The sequence below is a fragment of the Callospermophilus lateralis genome, chromosome 1 (genome assembly GCF_048772815.1).
Source record: "Callospermophilus lateralis isolate mCalLat2 chromosome 1, mCalLat2.hap1, whole genome shotgun sequence".
In the NCBI taxonomy this organism is placed as follows: domain Eukaryota; kingdom Metazoa; phylum Chordata; class Mammalia; order Rodentia; family Sciuridae; genus Callospermophilus; species Callospermophilus lateralis.
The window spans coordinates 181,579,411-181,606,948 of NC_135305.1; the positions used below are offsets into that span (position 1 = coordinate 181,579,411).

Consider the following 27,538-nt stretch of genomic DNA (forward strand, 5'->3'; position numbering starts at 1 on the left):
TATTCTGGCTATCAAAATAGTAACATGTAACAAAAATGTTAATTTTCATTTTTAATCATTCTTTGCACCTATACTAAAATTTCAGAATTGCAATTCAGCATGGATTCTTCTGCTTTTGGGTATTTTACAGAGAATGGACTTTGCTGGACCTGAGAAGTATCTGTACTAAAATTTGATAAAGATGATACATAAGATTTGATACAGAAAGATACACATACATTGAGTGTTACAACTTATTTGCATCCATTTTACAATGTTATATAGGTTTTTAAGGTTAATCATCTTCTACTTAAATCTTTAATTTTTAAATGAGAGATAGGAAAAGACAAAACCAAGAATAGAAAAACAATGAGGAAAAGCTACAACTATCACATGATTCTTCCAAATTAGAAGAGACACAATAGCAAAAGCAGAATTATCAGAATGTGTAAGGCCCTGAGTTCAACTCACAGCCATGGCGGGGAACCTAAAAATGAATTACAACCTTTGGCAGAAAGAGAGGAAGTCCTGGGCTCCATGGATGCAAAGGGAGGGACTTCAAAAATAAAATGTCTGTTGAGCACAGTGGTACACACTTCTAATCCCAGCTACTAGGGAGGCGGAGGCAGGAGAATCACAAGTTTGAGGCCAGCCTGGACAACTGACAGAGTCCCTGTCTCAAATAAAAAAAAATCAAGGGCTGGGAATGTAGCTCACTACGCACTTGCCTAGTATGTGTGAGGCCCTATGTACAATCTCCAGTACTGCAAAAACAAAACAAAAACCAAATGTCTACACCCATGACTTTCTCCAAGAGGTAAAACCTAGCCTTAGAAGACTTCTAAGGTTCATGGCAGGTTATATTTCCTCCATGCTTAGAGATCTGTTTCTATCTGCATGGTCTCAGCACTCACAACAGAGTAGGAATGCTATTTTTATGCATTTCAAAATATTCTAAGATAGGCTGAACTGCCTCTTTAGTTTTCCAAATTATCTCAAGAATCAAACAATGTTTTTTTAGTGCTTGTATCACTAATTTGCATAAAGTACTGGGTGGTCTATCCCAGGATCATTTTCCTCATGAGGTCTAGTTTTATTTATTTTTATTTGTTCTAATGAGTTATAAATGACAGTGTAATGCATTTTGATACGTCATACATAAATGGAGTATAGCTTCTCATTCTTCTGGTTGTACACAATATAGAATTATATAGGCCATGTAATCATATATGCACATAGAATAATAATGTTTGAGTCATTCTACTATCATTTCTATCATGAGGTCTAGTTTTAGAGGGCAATCAAATAAAAAATGAAGATGCACAAGAAATTTAATGCTTGGCCCAATATAAGATTTCTTAATACATCTTCATAACTTTTAATATTAGAATGAAAACATAACCACAACTGGCTCATAGTAAACCCCAATCTTAAATTAAAATCAGAGGCCCATATTGAGATCTTCCTCCCTTTATAAATAATTTCAAATAGCATTTGTAGCAAAATTTCACTGTTACCAAGATGGTTCCACCTGAGCAGGAAAATCAGATACGGTGTATCTTTTAATTGTGTTAGAAATGTTAACACAAATAGCAAAAAATAAAATGTACTACTTTCCTAAATATATAATGTGAAAAAGTAAATTCAAAAAGTACATACCCATATATGCTGCCCAATGGATAGCACGCCTATCCTTCTTATCAAAAGCATTAATATTGGCACCTCTGGACAAGAGTAGCTTGACCATCTAGAATAAAATAAACACAGTTTCAATGAAATTCAGAAGTAGAATTGTTCAGCCTTGTGATGAGTACTTATCTTAATTTCTCTGGCACTATATTTCTGATAGAAAAGGAGCCAGATTGATTATTTAAGGCCATTTAACATAACAAGATAAAATATGAAAAATGCGTTCACTGTGGGTGTTACTGAAGTCAGGTAGTATCTTTCTAGAAACCATTTATTTCTGTCCTGGTATTTTATGAACAACTAAGTATAAATAAGAAGGTCTAAAGTTAGAATATTTAACAAGAGATTTTATTCCTATTCATAGTCCAACTGTTATTAAAATGCAAAGTGAATACTCTTCCCAGAAATGTCTTAAATTTAACTTAGGTACAAACTTAACATTTACAAAATGATTAAACTTGAAGGTTACTACATAGTCTACTTATCTCACAAAGTACCAAGAATAATAATTATACCTAATCATATTTACAATATTATCTTTGTTGAAGGGAATTCCAGATTTAAATTAGGACACATTTTGTGACCTTAATTATAATGGAGGCAAGGATTTATGCTGCAAAATCAGAGAAGTATAGTGGAAAGAACACTGCAGCCGACAGCTCCCCAGCTATGGAATCTTGGGAATGATTCTCTACCACTTGGGATTTTTGTGTCTACAAAAATGAAGGACTAGGAGCTGAATATTGTAACATATGCCAGTAGTCCCACCTATTCAGGAGAGGCAGAAGGATCACTTTAAGCCCAGGAGGTGGTAACCAGCCTGGGCAACATAGCAAGATCCTATCTCATTTTTGAAAAAAAAAAAAAAAAAAAAAAAAAAAGGCTGGAAAAGTTCACCTCAAAGGTTCCTGTAACAGTTTGGTTCTTCCCTGTCCCTTATGCACTTATAAACCCCACTCTTTGATAGGACAACTATTATAAGTGATGTTTGCTGGAAGACAACAAAATACTAATTTTCTTAAATTGATTTCTTTTGATGGTCTGTCACTGAAGAACTCTCTTGACTAAATGCTGAAACTAATTTATAAGAAAGCATGTTTCAAAATTCTTTGCCACTGGGCTGGGGATGTGGCTCAAGCGGTATCACGCTTGCCTGGCATGCGCGGGGCGCTGGGTTTGATCCTCAGCACCACATAAAAATACAGATGTTGTGTCCACCGAAAACTAAAAAATAAATATTAAAATTTCTCTCTCTCTCTTAAAAAAAATTCTTTGTCACTATCATTCTGAGTGAACAAAGAAATTGCTGTCTTCCCAGATTCATTTTTTCCACAATAATAGAACATACTTTTCATATTATGTTAGCTAGCAGGCTGTTACTCCAGGTTGACTATAAAATTCAAGTGCATAAGCAGCACAAACTAAACAAACTTCCAAATTTGAGAAAGTTTTATCATGGAAAATAAAGTTTGAAGATTTGCTATGGACAAAATTTGACAAATATGAGTAAAATATTTTTATTTCCTTTTACTATGGACTTATAAATGGCTAACAAAGGGAAATTCAGCCAGGCACAGTAGTGCCTGCCTGTAATCCCAGCTGAGGAGACTGAGGCAGGAGAATTCCAAGTTTTGAGGTTAGGGCAACTTGCTGAAATCCTGTCTCAAAATAAAAGTTTAAAAAAGGCAGGGGATGGGGCTTAGGAGTATAATACTTCTGGATTCGATTCCCAGTACTATGGAAGGGAAAAAATGTCACCTACCTCACCATGTCCACTGAAAGCAGCATGATGTAATGCAGTTCTTCCGGCTCGATCAGACACATTTACATTACTCAGAAGAGGTACCAAAGCTTCAGCACACTTTACAGCTTTATTAGCAGCAGCAATGTGTAAAGGGGTTTGCCAATTTTTGTCTCGAGCATTAACATCTGCAGAATGCTTCAAAAGCACCTGAACTGCTTCCTAAAACATATGAAGATAAGTTATAAAAGACAAAATAGTTAACTGTTTTAGAAATAAGAAAATTCTGCTATTATTTAATGTTAAGATGAAATTTATTAAAGGAAAAAAATTCAGAATTTACAGCTGAGACATTCTCTTTACATATGTTTCCATTAAAGGACTAACAATCTCTAACAAAATTATGGAACAAGCCAGGTTGTGGTGGCACACCTTGTAATCACAGCTACTTAGAAAGCTAAGGCAAGAGGATCTCAAGTTTGAGGCCAGCCTGGGCAAATTAGCAATATTCTACCTCAAAATAAAATAAAAAAGGACCTGGGATGTAGCTCAGTGGTAGAGTGTTGCCTACCATGTGCAAGCCCCTGGTTCAATCCTCAATACCACACTCAAACACACACACAAAATTATAAAATTAAATATTGACAAGCGTTCTTTAAAAACATTCATTTTTTAATATCATGTTTCTGTTAATAAGACACAACTTATATACTGAACAGTATTAGGAGATTTATTATTTTTCCAGTGAAAATATAAAAATTTGAAGTATAATATTTCTCAAAGTATTACACATGCTACATTTTTAAAATTGAAAAAAATCACAAGGTCTAGTTCATTAAATTATTTTTTTTCCAAGAAGTACATGGAAAACCCCACACCACCACATTAATAAATTGAGCCTCATGGCAGAATTCCAAGGATTTTAGTATGTAATCAACATTAAGCAATATAATCAGAAATAAACTTTGCAGAAAATTTTTTCTTACAGTGATAATCCTACCTTTGGTAGATAAATACCAAACTATGTATGAAAAAAAATACCAGAACCAAAACAGAATCTTAGTTCTGTTATTTACAAGGTATTCTAGTCAATCTTATAAAACTTGACTTCTGGTGGTTTTATCTATAAAAGTAGGGAGTGATGTGGTGGTATCATAAATCTTCTCAATTTTGCTTTAAGGCTAATAAATTAATATACATCAAGTTTAAAGTATAAATTGCTATAAATATACAAAGTATCAAGGAAGACAAAACAAAATACTATTGTCTATCAATCACTAACAGCTTTTTAAACCCTTAAATTAAAAAGTAATCAAAATCACGAAACGGCACAAGTACCTAATAGGGTTGGCAAAAAACTGAAGAGATGCGTAGTAATTCATGGGCATCCTACCTGCTAAGGAAGCCAATTAGCTAATCAAAAATGGGGGAGGTATGACTCCACAATTCCACTCCACTTATTTGCTCAATTATAAAAGCAAACAACAACAACAACAACAAAACCCTCAAAAATCAGCAAACAAAAAAACCCACCCCAGATCCATCTAAGAATGCTCACAGCAAGCCATGTATGGTGGTATATGCTATAATCCCAGCAACTTGGGAGGCTGAGGCAGGAGGATCCCAAGCCTGAGACTATCTCACTATTAGATAGTGAGACTCTATCAAAAAACAAAACAAAACAAAACCCAAACAAAAAAACTTCATAACATTTTTTAAGTCAAAAACCAGAAATGCAAATGTCTATCAATAGAAAAATGAAAAATAAACTGAAATACATTGTGCAATACAACTCAGCAGATAAAAAGGAATAAAGCAATAATAAATGTAACATTATAGAATCTAAAAATGTTATGTTAAAGAAATTAATACTCATTGAATGATTCTATTTTTATGAAGTTCTATAATACAGAAAATTACTCCATAATGAGAAAAATCAAAACACTGGTTGCCTCTGAAGGTGCCCATCCCCACTTCTAAGAAGGATACAGTATGACTTGGGGACAAAATAAACACTTTATTGGGGAAAAAAAGTGATAGGTATGTTAGTGGATGTCTTAGAAAATAATTAAAAATAAAATGTGTTAGAGTCTGTAAACAAGTCAGGATGGCGCCTGGCATTTTGCCAGAGAAATGTTAGGGTCTGTAAACAAGTCAAGATGGTGCTGGCAAAATGCCAGAGGGAGTGCTTTGTGAAGTAACGCCAGCGAGCTATTAAGTGTGGAGATTCCTTATTGGTTGACTGCTGTATCGAGTTTATGTTAATTAAGACAAGCTGTGTGAAATGTATAAATACCTCTGTTGTCCTACAATAAACGGCTCCCACTGCTGCTGTATCAATGTACACAAGTTGCTCGTCACCCCCCGGGGTTATTTTGCTGCAGCCGGACTGCGGCAAAAATGAAGAATTTATTACTGCATATATTGCAGGGTCAACACGCCTAGTAAAGATGCTGGAAATAATACCATTAAAACTTCTGCAGAAATATTTATGCTCTATTAGGAAGAACAGTAAAATCAAAACTATTGTTTCACTGGAAAGCAAGAATAAATCCAGTTCGTGGGGAGCTGGGGTTGTAGCTTAGTGGCAGAGTGCTTGTCTAGCATGTGTGAGGCACTGGGTTTGAATCTCATCACTGCATATAAACAAACAAACAAATAAAATAAAAAATTCTACAATGTAGTTGTCTATCTATAACTACAAATTTTTTTTTTTAAATCCAGTCTGTGAAAAGTAAGGATATGTAAAGTGGCACCTAATAAAGGCTGTAAATAAAGCAATTAAGACTCATAATCAAAATAGATTAGTGTTTAATTTACTTACTACTCAGAGTAATACTTATTCAAGTAGCAACCTCAGAGAAAACCAAAGAAAATTTCTAAAGGCTGGGACCTTTAAAAAGGTGAAATTTCAGAAATACAAATCAAAGAGCACAATGTCATACCCTACTAAAATTCGAGATCATATTATTGGTACATAAGACAAAAATGTGGGGATAACAAAGGGCATAAGTGGTTTCACCAACAATAAATATTACCATAACCTCAATTCTAATTTTTCAGTTATTACAGGGTATGTGTAAGAAATGCCTGCTGGTGTGCCTCAATTGGAAAAAAACCAACAAACAAACGAAATTTAAGTAACATTGTGAAATATAGAGTTATGGTAAAAGGTTATATAATTGTCCTCATTGTATTAATATCTTTGGAACAATCTAGACTAAGATTCCACAGTAATAACTAGCTTTCTCTTTGGTTCTGTCTGCCTTTTCTTTCTTTTTTTTTTTTTTAAAGCAATTCTTTTTTTTTTCCTATGGTTTTGCTTTTTATTTATTTATTTATTTTTTTATTGGTTGTTTGAAATATTACAAAGCTCTTGACATCTCATATTACATATAATAGATTCAAGTGGATTATGAACACCCATTTTTACCCCAAATACAGATTGCAGAATCACATCGGTTACACATCCACATTTTTACCTAATGCCCTATTAGTAACTGTTGAGTTGAAGGTGGCACTGGAAAAAGAAGGGTTAGCAAGTTTACAATAAATACAAAGTCTAGATGAACCAATAACATACAATATAACTGTATAATTTAAACTCAGCTATCTTGACAGAACTCTTGATTGGTCTTGATTAAGTAAAAAATAAGTTATAAGCCCTATAGAGGGTTCAGGAGTATGATGTAGCTTCTTAAAACACAAACACACACACACAAGAAAAAAATTAAAAAGAAACCCTAATACTAATAAAATTTATTTTCAGAAGGATATGCAGTACTTATAGAGAAGTGGACTATATGCTGCTCTTAAAGCATGACTGTCACAAATCAGAGTGACAAAGATTTAGGTAGCCAGTAAGGAGATAGTGTTTGGAAACCAGGTCACCAAAGAAGAGCAAAGAGTATTTTCCCTGAAGAAGTCATTCTCAACACAGGTTCAGTGAAGAAACTGAGCCATAAAGGATTAATGTTTGTGATAAATTAACTTCTCTCCTGTGCATCTTAACATGTTGTTAGCTATGCATGTCCTTGTGGAAATTAAGAAAATGATCAATCCAAATGGGCATGGTAGTACATGCCTGTAATCCCAGCAACTTGGGAGGTTGATGCTAGAGTTTGAGAGCAGTCTCAGCAATTTAATGAGCACTTGTCTCAAAATAAAAAGGGCTAGGGACATAGATCAATGGTATAGCATGCCTGTGTTCAATTCCTACTATCAACGAAAGAGAGAATGAGAGAGAGAGAGAGAGAGAGAGAGAGAGAGAGAGAGAAAAGAAAACAATCACTTCAATTATTTTGTATAGGGTTTTTCTTGTGGTATGTCAAAAACCTAAACTAAAAGCTACTTAAAATTTTGCCTCTGAAAGACCTACCTCTTTACATATCCCTCTATGTCCACAGCTATATAACCAGTAAGTATAACTCACTTTGCTCTTAGGATGAATCAAAACAATTAAAGGAACACAGTGAAACTGATAATTTTGAGTAGGTTCTGTATCAGTCCTTTAAAAAATTTTTTTTCTGTAGTTATAGATGAACAGAATGCCTCATTTTATTGGTTTATTTTTATGTGGTGCTAAGGCTTGAACCAGTGCCTTACACATGCTAGCCAAGTGCTCTGCCACTGAGCTAGAGCCCCACCCTATAGCAGTTCTTTTAATTCTGAGATTTTCTTTTTAAAACAAAAATGTTCCACGTTTACAGAAGGTATTTTATTGTAACAACCACATTTTTATAGCTGTTTCCCATTATTCTGCAAGAGTATTAATCCTACATAGTTCATTCATATTTAGGCAGAAAAGCAGACTTAAGATCAGGTGAGTATATAGTTTTTTAAAAAATATTTTTTAGTTATAGACGGAAGAAATATTTTGTTTATTCATTTTTATGTGGTGCTGAGGATCGAACCCAGTGCCTCACATGTGTGAGGCAAGCGCTCTGCCACTGAGCACAACCTCAGCCCGTACAAGTATACAGTTTTAAGAAACCAGGAGTAAAGTCTTTGTGTGGAATCTGCCACAATGCTCAAATGCTATTTTTTTTTAGAACTTTTGGTCTGTTTTATAACCACTGCAAAAACAGAAAGTGTACCTTCTGATTATTTTATTCTGGTAAACTCCATTACTTTTAATAGCTATGTTCACAAAAGTCATATTGAAAAATGGGTAGATATGGCTAACATTAATAGGTTTTACTAAGAATAATGTTTATTTTGATTGCTAAAGAAGCATCCTTATGTGGGGCTAACCCAGAAAGACACTAAGTAAACTTTTCACAAAATCTCAAATTCATAGTTATTTTGGCTAATATGTCTTAGTTTTCATAATAACCCCCAGATCTGTTCATGATTTAGATACAAGATATCCTCCAAAAGCTCATGAGACAATGCAAGAATTTTCAGAGGCAAAATGATTAGCCCATGAGAGGTATAACCTAATCAATGGATTAATCCACTAATGTGGATTAACTGGGCAGTAACTATCGGCAGGTAGGGTATGGCTGGATGAAGTAGGTCACTTGGGTGTGTCTTTGGGTTTTATATTTTATCCTTGGTGAGCAGAGCTCTTTCTCTGTTTCCTGGATCCCATGTCCTGAGCTGTATTCCTCTGCCACGATTTTATACCTCATCTCAGGCCCAGAGCTATAGAGATGGCCAATCATGGACTAAACCTCTGAAATAGAGAGCCAAAATAAACCTTTCCTCCTCTAAATTGTTCTTGTCAGGTCTTTTAGTCACAGTGAAGAATAGCTAACTAGAACAACATCACACAAAAACTTGAGGTGATATCTTAAGCTGCTTCTTCAAATCTAAGTTCCATAAATTTATCAGCCACAGCACATCAAAGTCTCAGATTGGAATCAGACGGCGTGCTCAAGTGTGGACCCTTCCTCCTTCTCCTTATCAGGAGGCTTCAGCTAACACACTATATGCCTCTGTCATATGACAGGATTTGTAATCTGTCCCAGTTATTATTTCCCTCTACTTCTCTTTTTGTGCCAGGCTCTTATACTGGGTTCAATATATGGTTACAAGGAGGAATACAAAGTAGAATAAAGAAGCAGGAATTCTCCCAATTTTTTCCGAGGCACTAGATAGAGCTGCCTTTCCTTCTCTAGAACTACTTGGTCCCATGATGGGAGCAGGAACAGTTGCTTCATTTAGGAGTTCCTTTCTTATCTTTCTCAATTTGAATAACTGAAGAAACACTGAATTAATATCAATTAACACAATCACATACTTTCACATTTTAAAAACTCAAACAAGCCCTGATATCAAACTAGGTAAAAGAGGTGCTTTGGACACAATGTATTTTAGAAAGGCATAGTATACTATATAAAGTAGTAAAATGACAGGCAAAAGGTCCAGGCTTTCGTCTCATCACTACCAGCTGAGTAGTTTCTAGCTGCCTTTAAATGTCTATCCCCATAAAGTTGTTAAGAAAGACAGAAAATACGAAAGTTACAAAAATACTTTGCAAACAATAAACATTCTCTAAAAATGTCACTTATTTTGAAGAATATATAATATATAAAGTTACAAGAAGGAACTGTTCCTTCTTTTAAAAAACCTTATACATTTTAGGATTATGTATTTCAAATTGGTAAAATGGGCAATCAAGTAGTATTAAAACTAATTTCAGTGTTTTAACTAAACAATAGTTCAAATAATCATTACACATTGATGAGATTATGTCTTCATTACAATCAACAGAATCTTTGCAACAGGTTATTGTGAACCAGAAGAAAAAAGATCTGAAGAAGATTAATAGTTAAAATATGGAACAATTCATTTGGTTTGTATAAATTCTCAAGTAAAATGACTAGTCTAGATAGTTAAAAACATTATTTGAATATGGACTCAGGCAGGCCTACTTGAGAAATTTCATACCTCACTACAAGATGCAACTGCTCTGTGTAAAGGTGTCAACCATTTGCTGTCTTTGGCATTAACTCTAGCTCCTGCAACAAGAAAAAAATAAATAAATTGAAATATTTTACATAAAATACTTAAAATAAATCTCTTGAAATAAGAGTTATATATGATCCAAACTGGAATAAAAAACAATTGAAAAACTGCTTTTTTATACTTTCTAATTTAAATTACCCTTAAATCATAAAACAAAATCATCTCTTAAAAAGTGATACAATTATCCAACAAGGTAATAGCTTCTATTAAAAATAAAAAAATCATTTATTAATAAGCTAGATAAGCCACCTTTATATAGAGCATATTCAAGAAAGATCAGATCCCACTTGGAAATATGAGTTAAAAATTGAAATACTCAAACAAATGAACATAATACTACTTGGAGATAAATAGCAGATTATTCCAACGTATTCATTACATTTCTTGCTAATGAAAGTATGTCATAAAGTAATAAAATAATACCAAAATACTTTTACAGCTATAACTAAAAAAGTCTGGACTAGAAAGGAACTAATCCACATGTCTTTTTGGGTTATACCTTAACTAAGGTTTAAAGGAGGAATTAAAAAAAAAAATCAAGTATGTACAAATCAAGTATGTTTAGAAATCATTAAGTCAATGGACAAAAATTACCCTTAACAGGATACAAACACATTTATTAAGACAAAAAGTATACTACATAATTGTTACCAAAAGTTGGTCCTTGTCCCTGATATCAACTGAATAACAAGGACACGGTTTTGAGAAAAAGAAAAAAGAAATTTTACTGTTTTGCTAGCAAAGAAGTAGTACTGGAGATTCCTGTCTCAGAGGCTGCAATTCTCCCTATCTGGGAGAAAAGAAGTTTTTAGAGAAGGGATTCATTCCAGATGTCCTGGCTGGGGAAGATGGGGTTCTACATGTGCTCTGATGGGGGTTGAAATTCACATACTAAATTGGGAGACGGTCATTTCCTGTATCTTCTGGTGCCATCTCCTTCCTGTTATGGGTGTGTACAGATAACTTTAGGCCTAGGATGGGACAAAGGTGATCCTGTGGCCTTTTACCTTCAGGTTAGGGAGAGGAAGAGGAAGAGGAGGAAAAGAAAACATGTACATTTTAAAATAAGCCTCAGTCGCAGAGTAGCAAGGCTATTTTAAAAGCATGAAGTGGACCACTGTTACATCATGAGGGAAAAAAATCTACCTTTTACATGAAATCCATTCATTTGTACTCAAACCCCAGTCAAAAAGAAATAGTACACAGGATCACTCTATAAGTAGATAAGAAACAGCTCTGGCTCTTGGAATTGGCAGACAGGTCCTATCCTGTAAATAATCCTATTTATATCCCAAACCCTAACTAAATCCTTCCTTCCTGGATGATGAAATAAAGGTACAATGAATAGTTCAACATCAGTCGTTAATAGCAGAACCAAGTCTAGAATTCATACCGCTAATGCTTACATTACATCTATGTTTTGAGTATGAGGATCTGAGGGATAATCAAGTGCAGTGACTTCCATATTACAGCTCCAACAACTATTAACTATGGATCCCTAACTATAACAGGGATTTAAAAGCTGCTTTTGCTAAAAGTACTGAGTCTTTATTTGGGTCTGCAGAGGCTCAATGGCTTAATATCTCTGACTTCATTTTCTATCTGTTTTTGGATTCCTGCTCAGCTCTGTTCATAGGTATGCTAATCATTTAAGCAGTATTCATCCCCAAACTGCTAATACAAGGTTTATTAGCCCCAATTTTATCAAACTTGACCTATCTCTCTAAAAGAGTAACTAAGAGTAACTAAGGTATTTTCAGGATTTGCAGGGACATTCACCTACCAACTTTTACAACATCCTGTTCCAGACACCAGAGTGGGACTTAAAAGTCTGTAGTCATTGGCCTACACCTTCCAAGGAAACAGCAGAGTCTTGCAGGCAGATCACCAACTGATGAGAATGCCCCCCACCACCACTAAGAAGCAATCATCTTAACAGAACTGAATTGCCCCTTTCCAAGATCATAGGTCTGATTAACACCCTGAATAGCAAACAGAGACTTCCCCCTCAATCTTCAATTAAAAAAGGACTTCTGGAGATTCACAGAATGAGACCTGAGATAATGATTGATCAGATCACAGTTTAACCAATAATGCTTTAATTATGCATATCTCTTACCCCTACCCCAATTCTTCTTCTTTTTTAAACTTAAAACTCATGTCAATACTCCAAAGACAAGGTTGAGATGCTTAATGTCACTTTGTCTTTCCAATATGGCTATCAATAGAGTTCTTTTCACCATACTTTTTCCATTTTGAGTGGCGGGCCTGATCTGTTGGTATCTGAAGAGTCAGGATTTTGGCCTAGAGCTGCAGTAAGAACTAGTTGTGTTTCTTCATGTAAAAAACAGATTTTATTATATCTTGCTATAAAGATTAACATGTAATAAAACTAGTACACACAGTGTGAATATATTAGAGGTACACTTAAAAGCCTTGAACATAAGAGAAAATAAAATGAGGGTTTAGGAAATATTCACAAATGAAGTAGTGAAAATTCTCAAAGTAGGTAGTAACAGAGAAGACACTAAAAGAATCAAAAGCTGATGAGTGAGCTTTCAAGAATGCTCAGAGGGGCTAAGGTTGTGGCTTAGCAGTAAAGCACTTGCCTAGCATGTGCGGGGCACCTGGGTTCAATCCTCAGCACCACATAAAAATAAATAAACCAAATAAAGGTGCTTGTCCATCTACAATTAAAAAAAAAAAAAAAAAAAGAATGCTCAGAATTAGACTTTGGGAAAAGAAAAATCAGCAAAATAAAGACCCAGACAGAGAAAGAACAATTATAATTAAAATTTTTAAGTTATTCTGATTTAAAAATTGAAATCAGAACCACACATATGCTAGTAAGTACTCTACCACTGAGCTACATCTCAGACGGAGAGTAGTATCTTTATGAAATAAATACTTGGGCAACCATCTTATAGAAGATGGTTAAAACACAGATAGCCTGAACACTGTAAGGTCAGCATTTGTTTGGGGTAGGACGTAGAATAAAAATACTAGAAACATTTGAAATACCCACTGGATGGAAGCCTGGAGTCCCAGAGTTAGTGAAAGGGTGATACAGAAACTAAGGTCCTTCATTCTCTTATTCATTTATCTGCGTAGGACTTCAGTGGTTCTTTATACATGCATAGCAGAAGGGCAAGCCCTGACAGTAAGGCCTAAAGGGTATATACACACTCAGAAGAAAATCTAGTCAGTGTGGTGGTGCATGCCTGTAATCCTAGCTACTTGGGAAGCTTGAGGAAGGAGGAGATAGTTTGAGGCCAGCCTGGACAATTTAGTGAGACCTCTCTCAAAATGAAAAATCAAAAGGCCTGGGAACATAGCTCAGTGATAGAGCACCCCTGGATTCAATCCCAGTACACAAACATAAATACACACACAAAGTAAAAATCTAAAAAAAAAGCTTAAGTGCACATTCACATTATGTCCCAATAAAAATAATCAACAGTTTCAGAGAAATTAAGTGTATAGTTTTAACACAAATTTATAACTCAACTTCTCAATTATCAAAGGTACTGTGTTTCAGTATTGCAGTGTTAGTGTTCAAGAAATTCTCTTTACTTGATACAGTCCCAAACTACAAGAGTAGTGATGCTCACAATTTGGATATGCCAAAAGAAGCCATAATGTGAAAAAGTCAAAGTTACTGACAATAAGGAAATTTAAAAAAAAAATCATATGCTGAGGTTGCTAAAATCTACAGCTAAAATCCATTGTTGTTAATCTCTTATTGTGCCTAATTTACAAAGTAAACTTTATCACAGGAATATATATCTTGAAAAAAAGCCCACCATAAACAATACAGTGTAACAACTATGTACATAGGTTTTTACATTTTATTAATTATTTAAGTAATCTAGAAATGTTTAAAGTATACAAGAAGATGTACAAATGTTATACTGCAAATATTATGTCATTTTATATAAGTGACTTGAACATCTTCAGATTTTGATATATAATAGGGGTAGAGGTCTTAAAACTAATCTCCTGTGGGTACAAAGTGATTATGTTCACTCAGAGCCTTCTAGGTATGTGAATAAATATGCTATGGAAACAAAGCAGACTAAATCCCTGACTTCTTGAAGTTTACATTCTAGTACGGAAAATAACAAAAAACAGGTATAATAGTAAAAGGATCTCAGATAACTATAATAGGAAAAAAAAAGATAACAAAGGAGAGACTAGACAGTGGAGGTGATGATATATTTTGATATATAATATATAATATATTATATATCAGATTTTGATATATAATAGGGGTAGAGGTCTTGAAACTAATCTCCTGTGGGTACAAAGTGATTATATTCACTCAGAGCCTTCTAGGTATGTGAATAAATATGCTATGGAAACAAAGTAGACTAAATCCCTGACTTCTTGGAGTTTACATTCTAGTACGGAAAATAACAAAAAACAGGTATAATAGTAAAAGGATCTCAGATAACTATAATAGGAAAAAAAAAGATAACAAAGGAGAGACTAGACAGTGGAGGTGGTGGTAGTGATCAGAGAAGGCCTCATTGATGAGGTGACATTTGAGCAAAGACATGAAAAAGGTAAAGGAGTAAGTCATGTGACTAACTAATTAAAAGTCTGAGGCTGAGGAAACAATGGTGCAAACACCCAAAGGTAGAAGCAGGCCAGAGGGTCAGAGCAGAGCAAGCAAAAAGGAGAGTAACAAAAACTAAAGTAAAAAAAAAATCGGGGGTGGGGAACTGAGGTACATATAAAATGTTCAGGCCAATTGCAAAAACTTACCTTTTTATAAGGAGAAATGTGAATAACTAAATTCATTTAAAACTTTATTTTTCCTTTGAAAAGAAGCTACATGAGCTATTCTACCTTATGAAACTGATAAAATATCATATTAAAATATTTTTCAAAGGCAAGCTGAAAAAGCTTTTTATAAACATACTTCAGTTAATTTTATACATTCTCTCAAATGTGGACATCTGAACACACAAGACTCATCTATCATACTTAGAAAAAAAAGGATGTCAATCTTCTACAAAAAACTGAAAATCCTTTTGCAAACATTCACATTTAAAAGGAGGGGATTAAGTTGACCATGAACATGTGGAAAGTTTCTTGTAGGCATAAAAATCTAAAATGACATAGCTCAGTGGCAGAGTGTTTGCTACCAAGTACAAGGCTCTGGGGGTTCAATCCCCAGCACTTAAAAACGGAGGGAAAAAACCCTTTCATGTTGAATCAAATAAAATAATGTCTATGCTAAAACAAAAAGTAACAATTAGAATTCTATGTTAAAATAAAGAAATACAGCAATACAATTCTTACCAAAGTCATCAACATTAAAGTAAATGAAAGCCAAGAATGGTGCCGTACCCCCATAAAACTAGTGACTTGGGAGGCTAAGGGAGGAGGACAGCAAATTTAAGGCCAGCCTCAGCAATTCAGCAAGGCCCTAAAAGCAACTTAGTGAGAACCCTGTCTCAAGTAAAAATAAAAAAGGGATGCAGATGTAGGTAAGTTGTAAAGTACCCCCAAGTACCAAAAAAAGTATAAATGAATGAATGAATAAATAAAGTAAATGGAACTCTACTGTTTGTAGCATGACTAATTCTCCATGTAAAAAAAGAAACTGTTTCTTGGATAATATTTGTGACAAAACTTTTCATTCACACATAAATCTGTGGCCTATCAATTTACATTATTAGAGAAGATGCCCCAGTTAAGAAGAAACAGGATTTATTTCCTTTAATATCCTCAGTTTTTATCTCTGTTAAATTTTAGCTTAAAACTAGCGAGCATCTATAAATGAACAGATATCTTCAGGGAAATACATCACAAATAAAATAATTCATATACTAAAAAATGTAAGTTGAGTCCATACCCACCCATATTGATTCTAATTATTATGAAGTTCATTATAAGCATAGACTTTTAAATTTTATGGGTTTATAATGGCAAAATTCTATAAATTCTATTTAACAGGATCTTTGTATAAGATTTCTGTTCTTAGGAACTGAGAGAAGTAAAGTATCAAAGGAATATCCTAATTAAAAATATCAAAGGAATACTACTACTTCTCCAAATTCACTATGCATATATCTGTGCAATCTGGCAAAACCAAAATCTGTTCAACTGCAGGTATTCTTTCCCAACAAATATCATAAAAATCTAACTCTAACAAAATTTTTGTCCTATTTTTTTTAAAAAAATTGTTTTTAGCAAAAATATTTCTAAGATCTATTTGACTACTTATTTTAGAAATGTAGGCAGTCTAACCACAATTGGAGCTATTTGAATACAGTTCTAGCATTACTTCGAATTATAAACAATGCAAAGAACTGAGCAAAAATTTTTTAAAAAAGCATGATTTCTTGAAGAACGTTATAGACTCTCAAACAGAATTAAATAAAAACTACTCAAAGACAGAAAACCTACTGGCACTGTTTTGAAAAACACATTTATAATCAGACTATATCTTAACCACTTCTACTGCTGCACTTGTTACCAAACTGAGGTAACAATGAGGCCTATTACACAAACTTATACAATAACATTTATAATGCTTATCCCCTACTCACATTATATTGATATATTTCTCATTTTTCTCATAGTATTTATCTTTTAATATACTGTGAGCTTTATTTGTATTTATTATTCATATTCATCTGTTCATCCTTATTAGATCATAAATTTTTGTAAAGGCAGCAATCTTTGTTTCATTCTTTAATGTACTCTTAACATCCAGAACAGGATCTAAGTAATCAAAATTTTTATAGTAAGAATAAATAAGTTTCAGACATGAAACAAATATAAAGAATGACTATTTTTGAGACACATTATAACAAAAATACACATAATGTATTCTTATTACATAGGGATGACCATACCAGATAGAATAAGGAGTTCAATGATTTCTGCATCTCCAAGGTAGGCAGCAGCATGTAATGGGGTTCTCTTTTCATTGTCCTGTAATAAAAAAGGAAAGACAGCATATTGGTTTCAAAATGAAGTTTATTTTATACAGCTTAAATGAAGAAAAAATTATTAATTTTCAACTTATTATTTCAATAACTCTAGCATGCAAGTCCCACTGACAAAACATAGGTTATTAGGTTATTTCCTTGATAAGAAAAGCCTTAAATTTTTTTTCTTTTTTGGCCTTGAAACAATAGCCTGGGTTGAGCATATTTATGTTGAAAATCTGATATCCAAAATGTGCACACAAGTACCAAATATTTTTGAGGGTTTTAATGACTCAAATAGAAAATTTCATACCCAGAAACTTTGTTTCGTGCACAAAATTATTAAAAATGTTGTATAAACATTATCTTCAGACTATGTGTTTCAGGCTTATATGAAACAAGTGAATTTCATGTTTAGATGTGGGTCCCATCCCCAAGATATCTTATTATGTATATGCAAACAATACAAAATTGGAAATCTAAAATCCAAATCACAACTGGAGCATTTTGGCAAGGAACACTCAATCTGTACAAAGTGTATTAAAGAATAAAAACAAAAATTTAAAAAATTGCTTCTCAGTCTTTCTTACACTGCTATTATACACGGGCAAATTCTTCTATACAATACTTTTTTTCCCTTTCCAATATAATTTCAGTTTTTATATAGTCTAGAGTAGTTGTTGACTTAATAAAATAAATCTTAACAAACTAAGAGACTTACTTATCAAAATGTTTCAACAGGAATACTCACAGTGGCACAAAGAAACTGTTTCTAGAGATTTGAAATGATCTTTTACAACAATTTTAAGTTTTTTACTTAATGTTTTTGCTATTTTAACTTTTACAGCCAAAACATGAATGTCATTTTTAAACATAAGAAAACACATTCTTCCAAATCTTCCTCCAGAAAAGAAAATTACATTTAATATGCTTCATGGACCTCCTTCCCCTGAACAACACTGTCTTCCAGTTGGAGAAGCAAGGTCTTAGGACAATATCACATTCAGGAATTTTATAATTAACAGATCCCATCTAAAATTACAATGGATTATTGCTGACTTGACTACATTTGAAAACTATTAATTTAGAAATACTTATTTTTTAAGTTCATATCCAATGTTTCTGATGTAGGCTTTTATGACAGACTATTAGTTGTTTTCTGCTTTGTCTCCCCTTTGTCCATAGAACTAATGTTTCAGCTAGTCACTCAGCCACAGAAAAAGATACATTCCTACCCTACGGAGTTACTTATGATCAGTATGGAACAATGGTATATGCTTGCAAGTTAATAGGCAAACAACTTCCAGATCATCTTCAACTTACAAAACAGCTACCTCAGAGGTGGACTAATATTTTCCCACTTCCTTCAGGCTGGAAAGCAGATGTGAAATTGAGCACGCTTTGGCCATGTAGATGTAGACCAAAATCCTAGCTGACTTCCAAGAAACAAGTTTCTGAATGATCTCATAGAACAAAATTGCCCACCAGTTTGGACCACTAACTTCCAGACTATTAAGAGAAATAAACTTATGCAGTTTACCATTTGGAAATAATTATTATAGCTCAAAATTTGTTTTAAAATAAAAAGTTTATTTCATAATAATTTTCTATTTAGGGAATCACTCAATTATTCTAAGAGAGTTAAGCCACTGAGAATAAATCAGGAGTTAAAAAAAAAATACCAGGCAAAACAGGGGTTAAACATTGACAGGTAAAAATAATGATGATATATTATAAGGGAGGTTGGTATACTGCCATTAACATTAAATTGCTTAGTAAGCTAAAAAAAGTTCTTGTCTAACCATAGTTAATTTCAACAAGACCATGTTTTTTATTCTAAGATATGTCTCAAGAAATAGAATACACTGCACAGAAATTATTCAACAAATAATTACTAAAAAAAAAAGCTAACAGAAATATCTAGCTATCAAAGCTGAGTACTGATTTAGTCATTTTTTAAAAAGAGATTCTTGGTCTAGGCTTTTCAATGCTAATCACTAAAACAGCAAACTTCCTCAGTGTTTAAATATGATCCAACCTAGTCAAATTGAGAAATATATCTATCACACAGGGGAAAACATACACATAACACAATGACACATAAAGTGAGTCATTTGTATGTGAGAGATGTCTGGATTTCTGTGATTCATTGCCTCAAATCCTATTAATGTATTTTATGACTCATATGAACATAATTTTTCCTCTTTACAAATAAAATTTAAGAAAAAAGGGGAACTGATTAAATGCTGGGGTTGCTCAGTGGTACAGCACTTGCCCAGCACATGTGAGACACTGTGTTTGATCATCAGCACCACATAAAAAAATGAATAAATAAGAGAAAGGTACTGTGTCTATCTCAACTTAAAAAAATTAGGCAATAAAATATTTATTATTCCCATCATCAAAATGTGTTAAGATAAAGTTTAAAAAAAGATAATCTCTTGATACAAAGTAATTACATGTCAAGAAATTTTTAAAATAAAAGATATTTCTACATGTGCACAGAATCAATGATTAACTATACTGACTCAAACAAAATGCTGGAAACAATATTGATGCTTCTCAAATGGTTACCTAAAATTATGGTACACAAGAAGCTCTTAATCTTCATTTAACAGATCAACATGATTAATCAATACTCTTGAATAAAATTAATGATGTTTTTGATACACTAAGTATTTTGATTAGTAATGTAGTATTAACACACACATTTTTGTTGACACAATGGCTGTGTGTTTATCAAGGGTAAGATATGTTTGTGACCACTTTTGTTTGTGCTAACTTTATCCATTATCCTAGCAATATAATTTATCTAACAGCCTACAAACTGATGATATGAAAATCCTAAAAGAAAAAAAAAAAAGGCTGTTATTTCATTATCCCAGGCTAAATACTATAAATAGACCAAATAAAGACTTGCTACCAAAAAAAGAAAGTGCTATTTACTGCATATGGCTAAAACAAGGAAACACTAATTCGAACAATAAACAGTAAAAGTCTCAAGGGTTTGCCTTAAGTTTGTTTCCTAAGGACCTAATTTCTCACATCACTTCAAGAAACTCAAAAGGCACAAATAATGCATTGTGGGTATGATCTAAGCAAGAAAGAGGACAAAGGACTCCCATCAGTGGACAATACATTATCATTGAAAAAGTCTAGAATCAATAAAAAAAAAAAAATCAAGCCAGACTGGGTGCCACATAACTATAATTTAAGCAACAGGGGAGGACAAGGCAGGAGGTTTGCAGGTTCAAAGCCAACTTCAGCAACTCATTGAGGTCCTGTCTAGAAATAAAATTAAACAAACAAAAGTCTGGAGACACAGCTCATGGTAAATCATCCCTGGGTTTAATCCCTAGTGTATACATATGGATACATAACAAATACACACAAAAACAAAATCAGCTAGTGCACGTACATTGTTACCCTGAAATGCTTAGAGATCACTTATAAGATTCCCAACTACCACTTATTAACATTATTAGATAAGAGGTAAGAGGACTGTAGATCCACACAATGAAATATTGTGCCTCTAATTTAAAATAAGGAACAGACCTCAATATTCCTATCAATGGAACAATCTCTACTGCACAGTGTTAAATGTAGCAGAGCAACTGTATATATAAAAAAAAGTTTTATATATGCTTAAGCTTCAATATATATTAACTATTTCTGAGTAAAAATACTCAAACACAGTGACTGACTTTGAGGAAGTCAGAAAGCTGGTTGAGTAGAATTTCAAGTATGAGAGTCATTGTTCAGGTTTCTTAACAATGCACATGCTTTAAAAAAGTAAAAGTAAAGATGGCCCAAAAGTTCGCTCATTAAAACAGATCATAATGAAGAGTAAGATATTCTGACAGGTGTGTCTGAGGCAATACACTGTAAAGTAGCAGGGAAGTGACAAGATCCCTGTGGAGCATCAAACCCAAGATAGGACCTCAGAAAGAAGAATGAGGTACACTGTCTCTCCCCCCATCTTCTGTTCCAAGACTGGCTAGGAACCAAGACGTCTCCTTATGGGGCACGGTAAGCTGGAGACCCCAAAGTCCCTAATGCCACTGAAGACTACCCAGGAGACTCTTATGTCCCTGGATAGTTTATAGAGTTGCTGAGAATTCATCCAACTGTTTTGCCACAGAATACAGCCCATGTATATATCCTCTACAACCATGATATAAGCTGCTATGATCTGGTATAATCATGAAAACAGATCCACCTCTAGAGCACATACCTCCTGCAAGGGGCTCATTAGCCACAGGATGACCCCATACTAGAGACTGTTATCATTCCACCATGATTACATACATTGGGTTGCAGCACCACAATCCTGGCTGCTCAGATCCTAGGCTCAGTAGAGAAGGTGAGCCCCCAGTTTCCAAACAGGGAGCCAGCAGACTGCACAGAGGAGAAGTCAAAACACAGGGGTGGCTTGTGTGTGCTTATGCTTATGCTTGACCAGACAGCCCACTGCACAGCTAGTTGAACCACAGCACCCATGCACACCCAAACCTAGTCTGACAGTCATCCAGGTGGCAGCACAGCTCTACCACAAATACACATTTGCAGCCCAGGCCATTAGTGTAACTATAGGCATCACTGTTAAGAATTACAAGAAATTTCAGAGGCAACAATACTGAGTTCACCCCAAATCAAAGTTTATATACCATACCAGGAAAAAAAAAAACAAAAAAAAAACCCTATCCTTGTGGAAGAAAAAAAAAATACCAACAAAATCGGAAAAGGTGACTGTTGCATAGATATCAGGGTAGGGATAACAGATAATATGAATAAGAAAGAAACAAGGCACCTTCAAAGATTATTTTTCAGTGTCTAAGCCAAAAAAAGTAAATTTACAAAATGTCTGAAAAAAAATTCAAAACAATCCATGAACGCTTAGTGAGATAAAAGAAAACTGAAAAAAAATTTTATCAATGAAATCAGGAAAACAGCCTGAATGAGAAATTCAACAAAGACTTTATTTTAAAAAGAACCAAAAGAGGGTTGCAGCTGAAAATCTCAATGAATGAAATAAAAATTCACTGGTTGTGGTGGTGCACACCTATAATCCCAGTGGTTCAGAAGGCTGAGGCAGGAGGAGCAGAGTTCAAAGCCAGCTTCAGCAACACTTAGGACCTAAGCAACTCAGTGAGACCTTGTCTCTAAATAAATACAAATAGGGCTGGGGATGTGGCTCAGTGATCCATTGCCCCTGAGTTCAATCCCCAGTGCAAAAAAAAAAAAAAAAAAAAAAAAAAAAAAAAAAAAAAAATCAATCGATTAAGAACCTCAACAACAGGTTACATGAAGTAGAAGGAGGAATGTCTAAACTTGAAGGTAGGTCTTTCAAATTAATGCAGTCAGAGGTTAATAAAGAAGAAGAAAAACAAAGAAAGCCTCTGGGGCACAATTAAGGGAATAGGGACACTTGCATTATGGGAATTTCCAGAGGGAGGATAAATGGAAAAAGTCACAGAAAACTTATCTAATGAATTAACAGCAGAAAACTTCCCCCCAAACTGACAACTTTTAGACATGAAAGAGAAATAAAGCATTTTTCAGACAAGAAAGAACAGAAAATTAATCATCACTAGATTGGCCTTACAGGAAATGCTTAAGGGAGACTGAAATCTAGAAGTAAAACAATGGTAACTACTGCCAGGAAAACATGTAAAGGGCACCGTGCTCACTGGGCCCTCAAGACACCTGGGCTACCCATGATTCTCAGCTCATGATATGGGTAATTCCTGGCATGTCCTGGTGTATATTTGGTGTAATTTCACATGCCTGCACCATGCTGAGCTTCCTGCATCTGAAATTTCCCCCTTCCTTGACTCAGGAAATAAATCGTATTTAACTTATATTTCTAGCAATAAGGATATGAAACCTCGGGAGCTCTCCACTACAGCACAGCATTTGGTCTTCAGTCAGACCTGTTTCAACAATGAAACAATGAGAGAAAAAGCACGGGAACTGAGACCCACCTACCCTGCTGAGGCGGTCCGCACCTCTGCTTACTGCCTGAGGGTCATATCGGATTCACACTCTGCACTTCCCCTGAGTCATATCACACTGTACCCCAATGCACGTGGATGAGTACTCCTGCTCCGTGGCTTCAGCTTGCTCTGCATTGTGCTCACCTGCCTGTAGAAGCCCGGCCATTCTCCTGAGACTGCTGGAGAAACATCACCAACCAGAATGACCAGCTTCTGTTGAAACCATTGATCACAAAGAATAAGAACTTAACATTCCCAAGCAATCTCGTGGTTTTCTCCAGGAGGGTATGTCTCCCGCTATCAGATAACTTCTCAGATCCCTCTAGTTAAGCCTCCCAGGAAACCAAAACTCCCATCACCAAACCGCAAGCTCACCACATTCATCTGCTACTTTCCACCTTCTCCCCAGAAAGTACACTTGTGTATCTCTCTGCTTCTATCAAAGGCAATTGCTTCAGGGAACTGGGACCCATTTGCCCATCTCCACCGAATAATTTCCAAGAACACACAAACACTTCTCTGTGTTCATTATATATGCAAAAGGTCTTTAACTCCACCTCGCCTCCCTGGGAACTTCACCACCTTAGTGACTGTGCCTGCACCTTAACATCATCTTGTTTTTATTTTTCTCTCTTCATCCATGGATTCCATAAAAATGTAGGAAGGAAGGAAAGAAGGACAGAGGGAAGGAGAGAGGGAAGGAAGGAGGGAGAAAAGGAGGATGGAAGGAAGAAAGGGTAAACATGTAAAACCAGTGACTTGGGAGGCTGAGCAAGGAGGATCACAAGTTTAAGGCCTGTTTGGGAAACTTAGCAAGTTTCAGAATAAAAAAGATAAAGGACTGGGGATATAGCTCAGAGGTAAAGTGTTTCTGGGTTCAATCCCCACTATGTGGGGTTGGCAAAAAAAACTCATGGTCGAATAGATACACAAGTGAGAAAGTAATCAAGCTTTACTGCTACAAATAACCATTAAATCACAAAGACTAATAATGAGAGGAGGAAAAAAACAAAGGATATACAAAAGATCCAGAAAATTAACAAAATGAGAAGAGTAGGTTATTACCAATCAATAACCTTGAATGTAAATGAATTAAATCCCCCAACTAAAAAACAGATCAGCTAGATTAAAACAAAACAACAGGAAAAAAAAATCCCAAGATCCAACTACATGCTACCTACAAGAAACACACCTCATCAGGAAAGACATATACTGACTGACAGTGGAATAACAAAAAAAAAGACATCCCATACTAAAAAGCTCCTGCACAAAAATAAAAACAAACAAACAAACAAAAAAACACAAAAAAACCAAACCAAAACAACAACAAAAAAAGCTCCTGCACAGAAACAAAAGAGACAACCTGAAGAATGGAGAAAATATTTACAAATTATTCATCCAAGAAGAGATAAAGATGCAGAATATATAAGAAATTCAAAACAGGAAAAAAAGTTTCATTTAAAAATGAGCAAATGATCAGAAGAGACTTTTCCCAAAAGATGATATATAAATGACCAAGGAGTATGTGATTAAATGCTCACTTAATCACCAGAGAAATGCAAATCAAAACCACAACAAGGAATCATCTCACCCCACTCAAAATGGCCATTATCAAAGATAAAAATTAATTTAAGGGCTGGGATTGTGGCTCAGTGGTAGAGCGCTCGCCTAGCATGGGTGGGACCTGGGTTCAATTCTCAGCACCACATAAAAATAAAGGCATTGTGTTGTGTCCGTCTACAAAAAAAATTCATTCTCTCTCTTAAAAAAAAAATTAAAAAACAAACTAATTTGAATTACCATATGATCCAACAATCCTATTACTGGTATATATATAAAGCAAAAAAATAAGAGTCAAAAAGATATCTGCATTACTATATTTACTGCAGCACTATTCACAATAGCTGAGATCTGAAATCAATCTAGGTATACTTGGATGGATAAACAAATTTTAAAAATGAGGTGCATATATACCCAATGGATTATCATTCAGACATAAAAAGAATAAAATCTTGTTATCTGAGAACACATGAATGGAACTGGAGGACTTTATGTTCTGTGAAATAAGCCAAGCACAGAATGACAAACATTTCATGTTCTTACTTATATGTAGAAACCTTAAAAAAAAAAAAAAAAAAAAAGTTGATTTTATAGGAAAAAAGTGAACAGACGCTGTGAAAGGGGTGGGTGCCTGGCAGGTAGAGGGAGGATGAAATGGAAATGGGTACAGGGTGCAGCCATAGAGAAGGAATCAATTCTAAGGTTCTTTAGCACAGTTGGGTGATTATAGTTTATAGCAATTAATAGTACATTTCGAAATAGTTAGTAGTGAATGTCCTTAATACAAAGAAATGATAAACGTTTGAGGTGATGGATATGCCAATTACTATGACTGGATCATTACACACTGTATATAAATGCATTGAAATACCACACTGAACCCACAAATATGTACATTATGTTACATATTTTTAACATTTATTTTTTATTGGTGCATTTTAATACACATAATAGTGGATTCATTATGCCATATTCACACATGCACATAATTTGCTCATCTAAAAAATGTCTTAAATAAAAACAAAATTTTACATAATTTATTTTAATCAACAAAGAATCGTTTTAATAAAAATCCTAAAACAATTTCCTATGTCAGGCATTTCAAAAGTACTTGATAACCATTAAAAAAGTAAAAATTTTCTTAGTTAGATGTAAATACATTTTTCTTACACGTAAATGCCATGAAAAGGTATTTTGCACATATGATTAGAACCATAAAAATGTGATTTGTGACCATCCCCAAATGAAAGCAAGCAAAAACTACCTTTACCTTTTATAACCGATTATCCTGAAAGAAAACATTAGGTTAAATGACACCAATGATTGCTAACTACTGCTGCCTGCATTACCAAAGAAGTACACAAGTAGATGAAATCATGAGGAAGCTCCTTTGCAGTGATCCAACAGTTCTGTATCTTAAATACACTGGTGGCTAAATAAAACTACATATGAAACAAAATGTCACAGAAACATGCATAAAGACTACTGCCATTACTACATCACACACTGTCTTCTCACAACTAAATTTTCACAAAAATTGCCAGAAGTCAATAAGCTTTGTGGTCTAATTAGTTGCATATGCTCATATTAATCTAGCTCAATGCTTCTAAACATACAAGGGGAACCATTAATCACCTATAAACTATGCATCTGTATATATTCTAAAGACGTTCTTCAGGCTACATGAAAGTAATAATTATATTCTCTGACAATCACAAAATTAAGTTGATAGTAAAGTACAAAAACTCATGTGAAGAGAAAGTATCAAGGAACATTATAAAAATATTTTTAAAAAAATGAAAATGAAATACAACATATTAAAATATGTAGAATGAATATGAAGCAGTATTGAGAGGAAAATTATTAACCAATAAAATACTTTAATCAGAAAAGATGGTCTAAAATCAGTGATTTAAGCTTTCATTTAAGAAAACAAACAGTAAAACAACCACCCAGCAAGCAGAAAAATGGAAATGATAAAAATCAATGAAGGAGAAACAGAAAAACAATAAAGAAATCAATAAATCCCAAAACTAGCTATTTGAAAAGATCAATAAATTGGTAATCTTCTAGCCAGAATGACCAAAGGGGGAGGGGACCAGTACCAGGAATGAAAAGGAACACTATCAATAAAAATCTCAGATACACAAAAAGATTATGTGAATATCACAAACAATTCTATGCATATAAATTCAACTAATTGGATGGAAAAGATCAGCTCCATATATGATGCAAAAACTACTCAGGAAAAAAGATAACCCGAATAGTTTTATGATCATCATAGAAACTAAATTCATACAATTTTATTTCCAACAACAACCCGCCTGCCTTCAAACCCACATAGTTTCAAGGGTGAATTTTATTAAACATTTAAGGAAGACATAATACCAATTTGTATATCTTTCCCAGAAAGGAGAAGAGAAGGAAACACTTCCACACTATGAAGCCAACATTATAATATCAAAACCTAACAGAAATATTACGAGAAGAGTACCAACATCCCTTATCAGTGAAGGCATAAACATTCTCAACTAAATATTAGTGAACTGAATTCAGCAATATATGAAAAGGACATCTCAACCAACTGGGATTTTTTCTGGGATTGAGAGTTTCATTCAACTATAATCAACTAATCTAATTCAATATATTAATAGATT

The 27,538-nt window shown here is 34.1% G+C and overlaps 1 protein-coding gene across 7 annotated transcripts in view; it reads right to left on the bottom strand.

Moving 5' to 3' along the window:
- Ankrd28 (ankyrin repeat domain 28) overlaps positions 1 to 27,538 on the bottom strand; it is a 188,048-nt gene that overhangs the window by 71,370 nt on the left and 89,140 nt on the right. For all 7 annotated transcript variants that reach the window (XM_076842037.1, XM_076841927.1, XM_076842006.1 and 4 more), the window contains 4 exons: positions 17,251 to 17,329; positions 10,304 to 10,374; positions 3,431 to 3,631; positions 1,639 to 1,726 (listed from right to left, as the gene is read on the bottom strand). In XM_076842037.1, the coding sequence (XP_076698152.1) occupies positions 1,639 to 1,726; positions 3,431 to 3,631; positions 10,304 to 10,374; positions 17,251 to 17,329 (439 nt within the window). The remainder of the gene's footprint in view (positions 1 to 1,638; positions 1,727 to 3,430; positions 3,632 to 10,303; positions 10,375 to 17,250; positions 17,330 to 27,538) is intronic.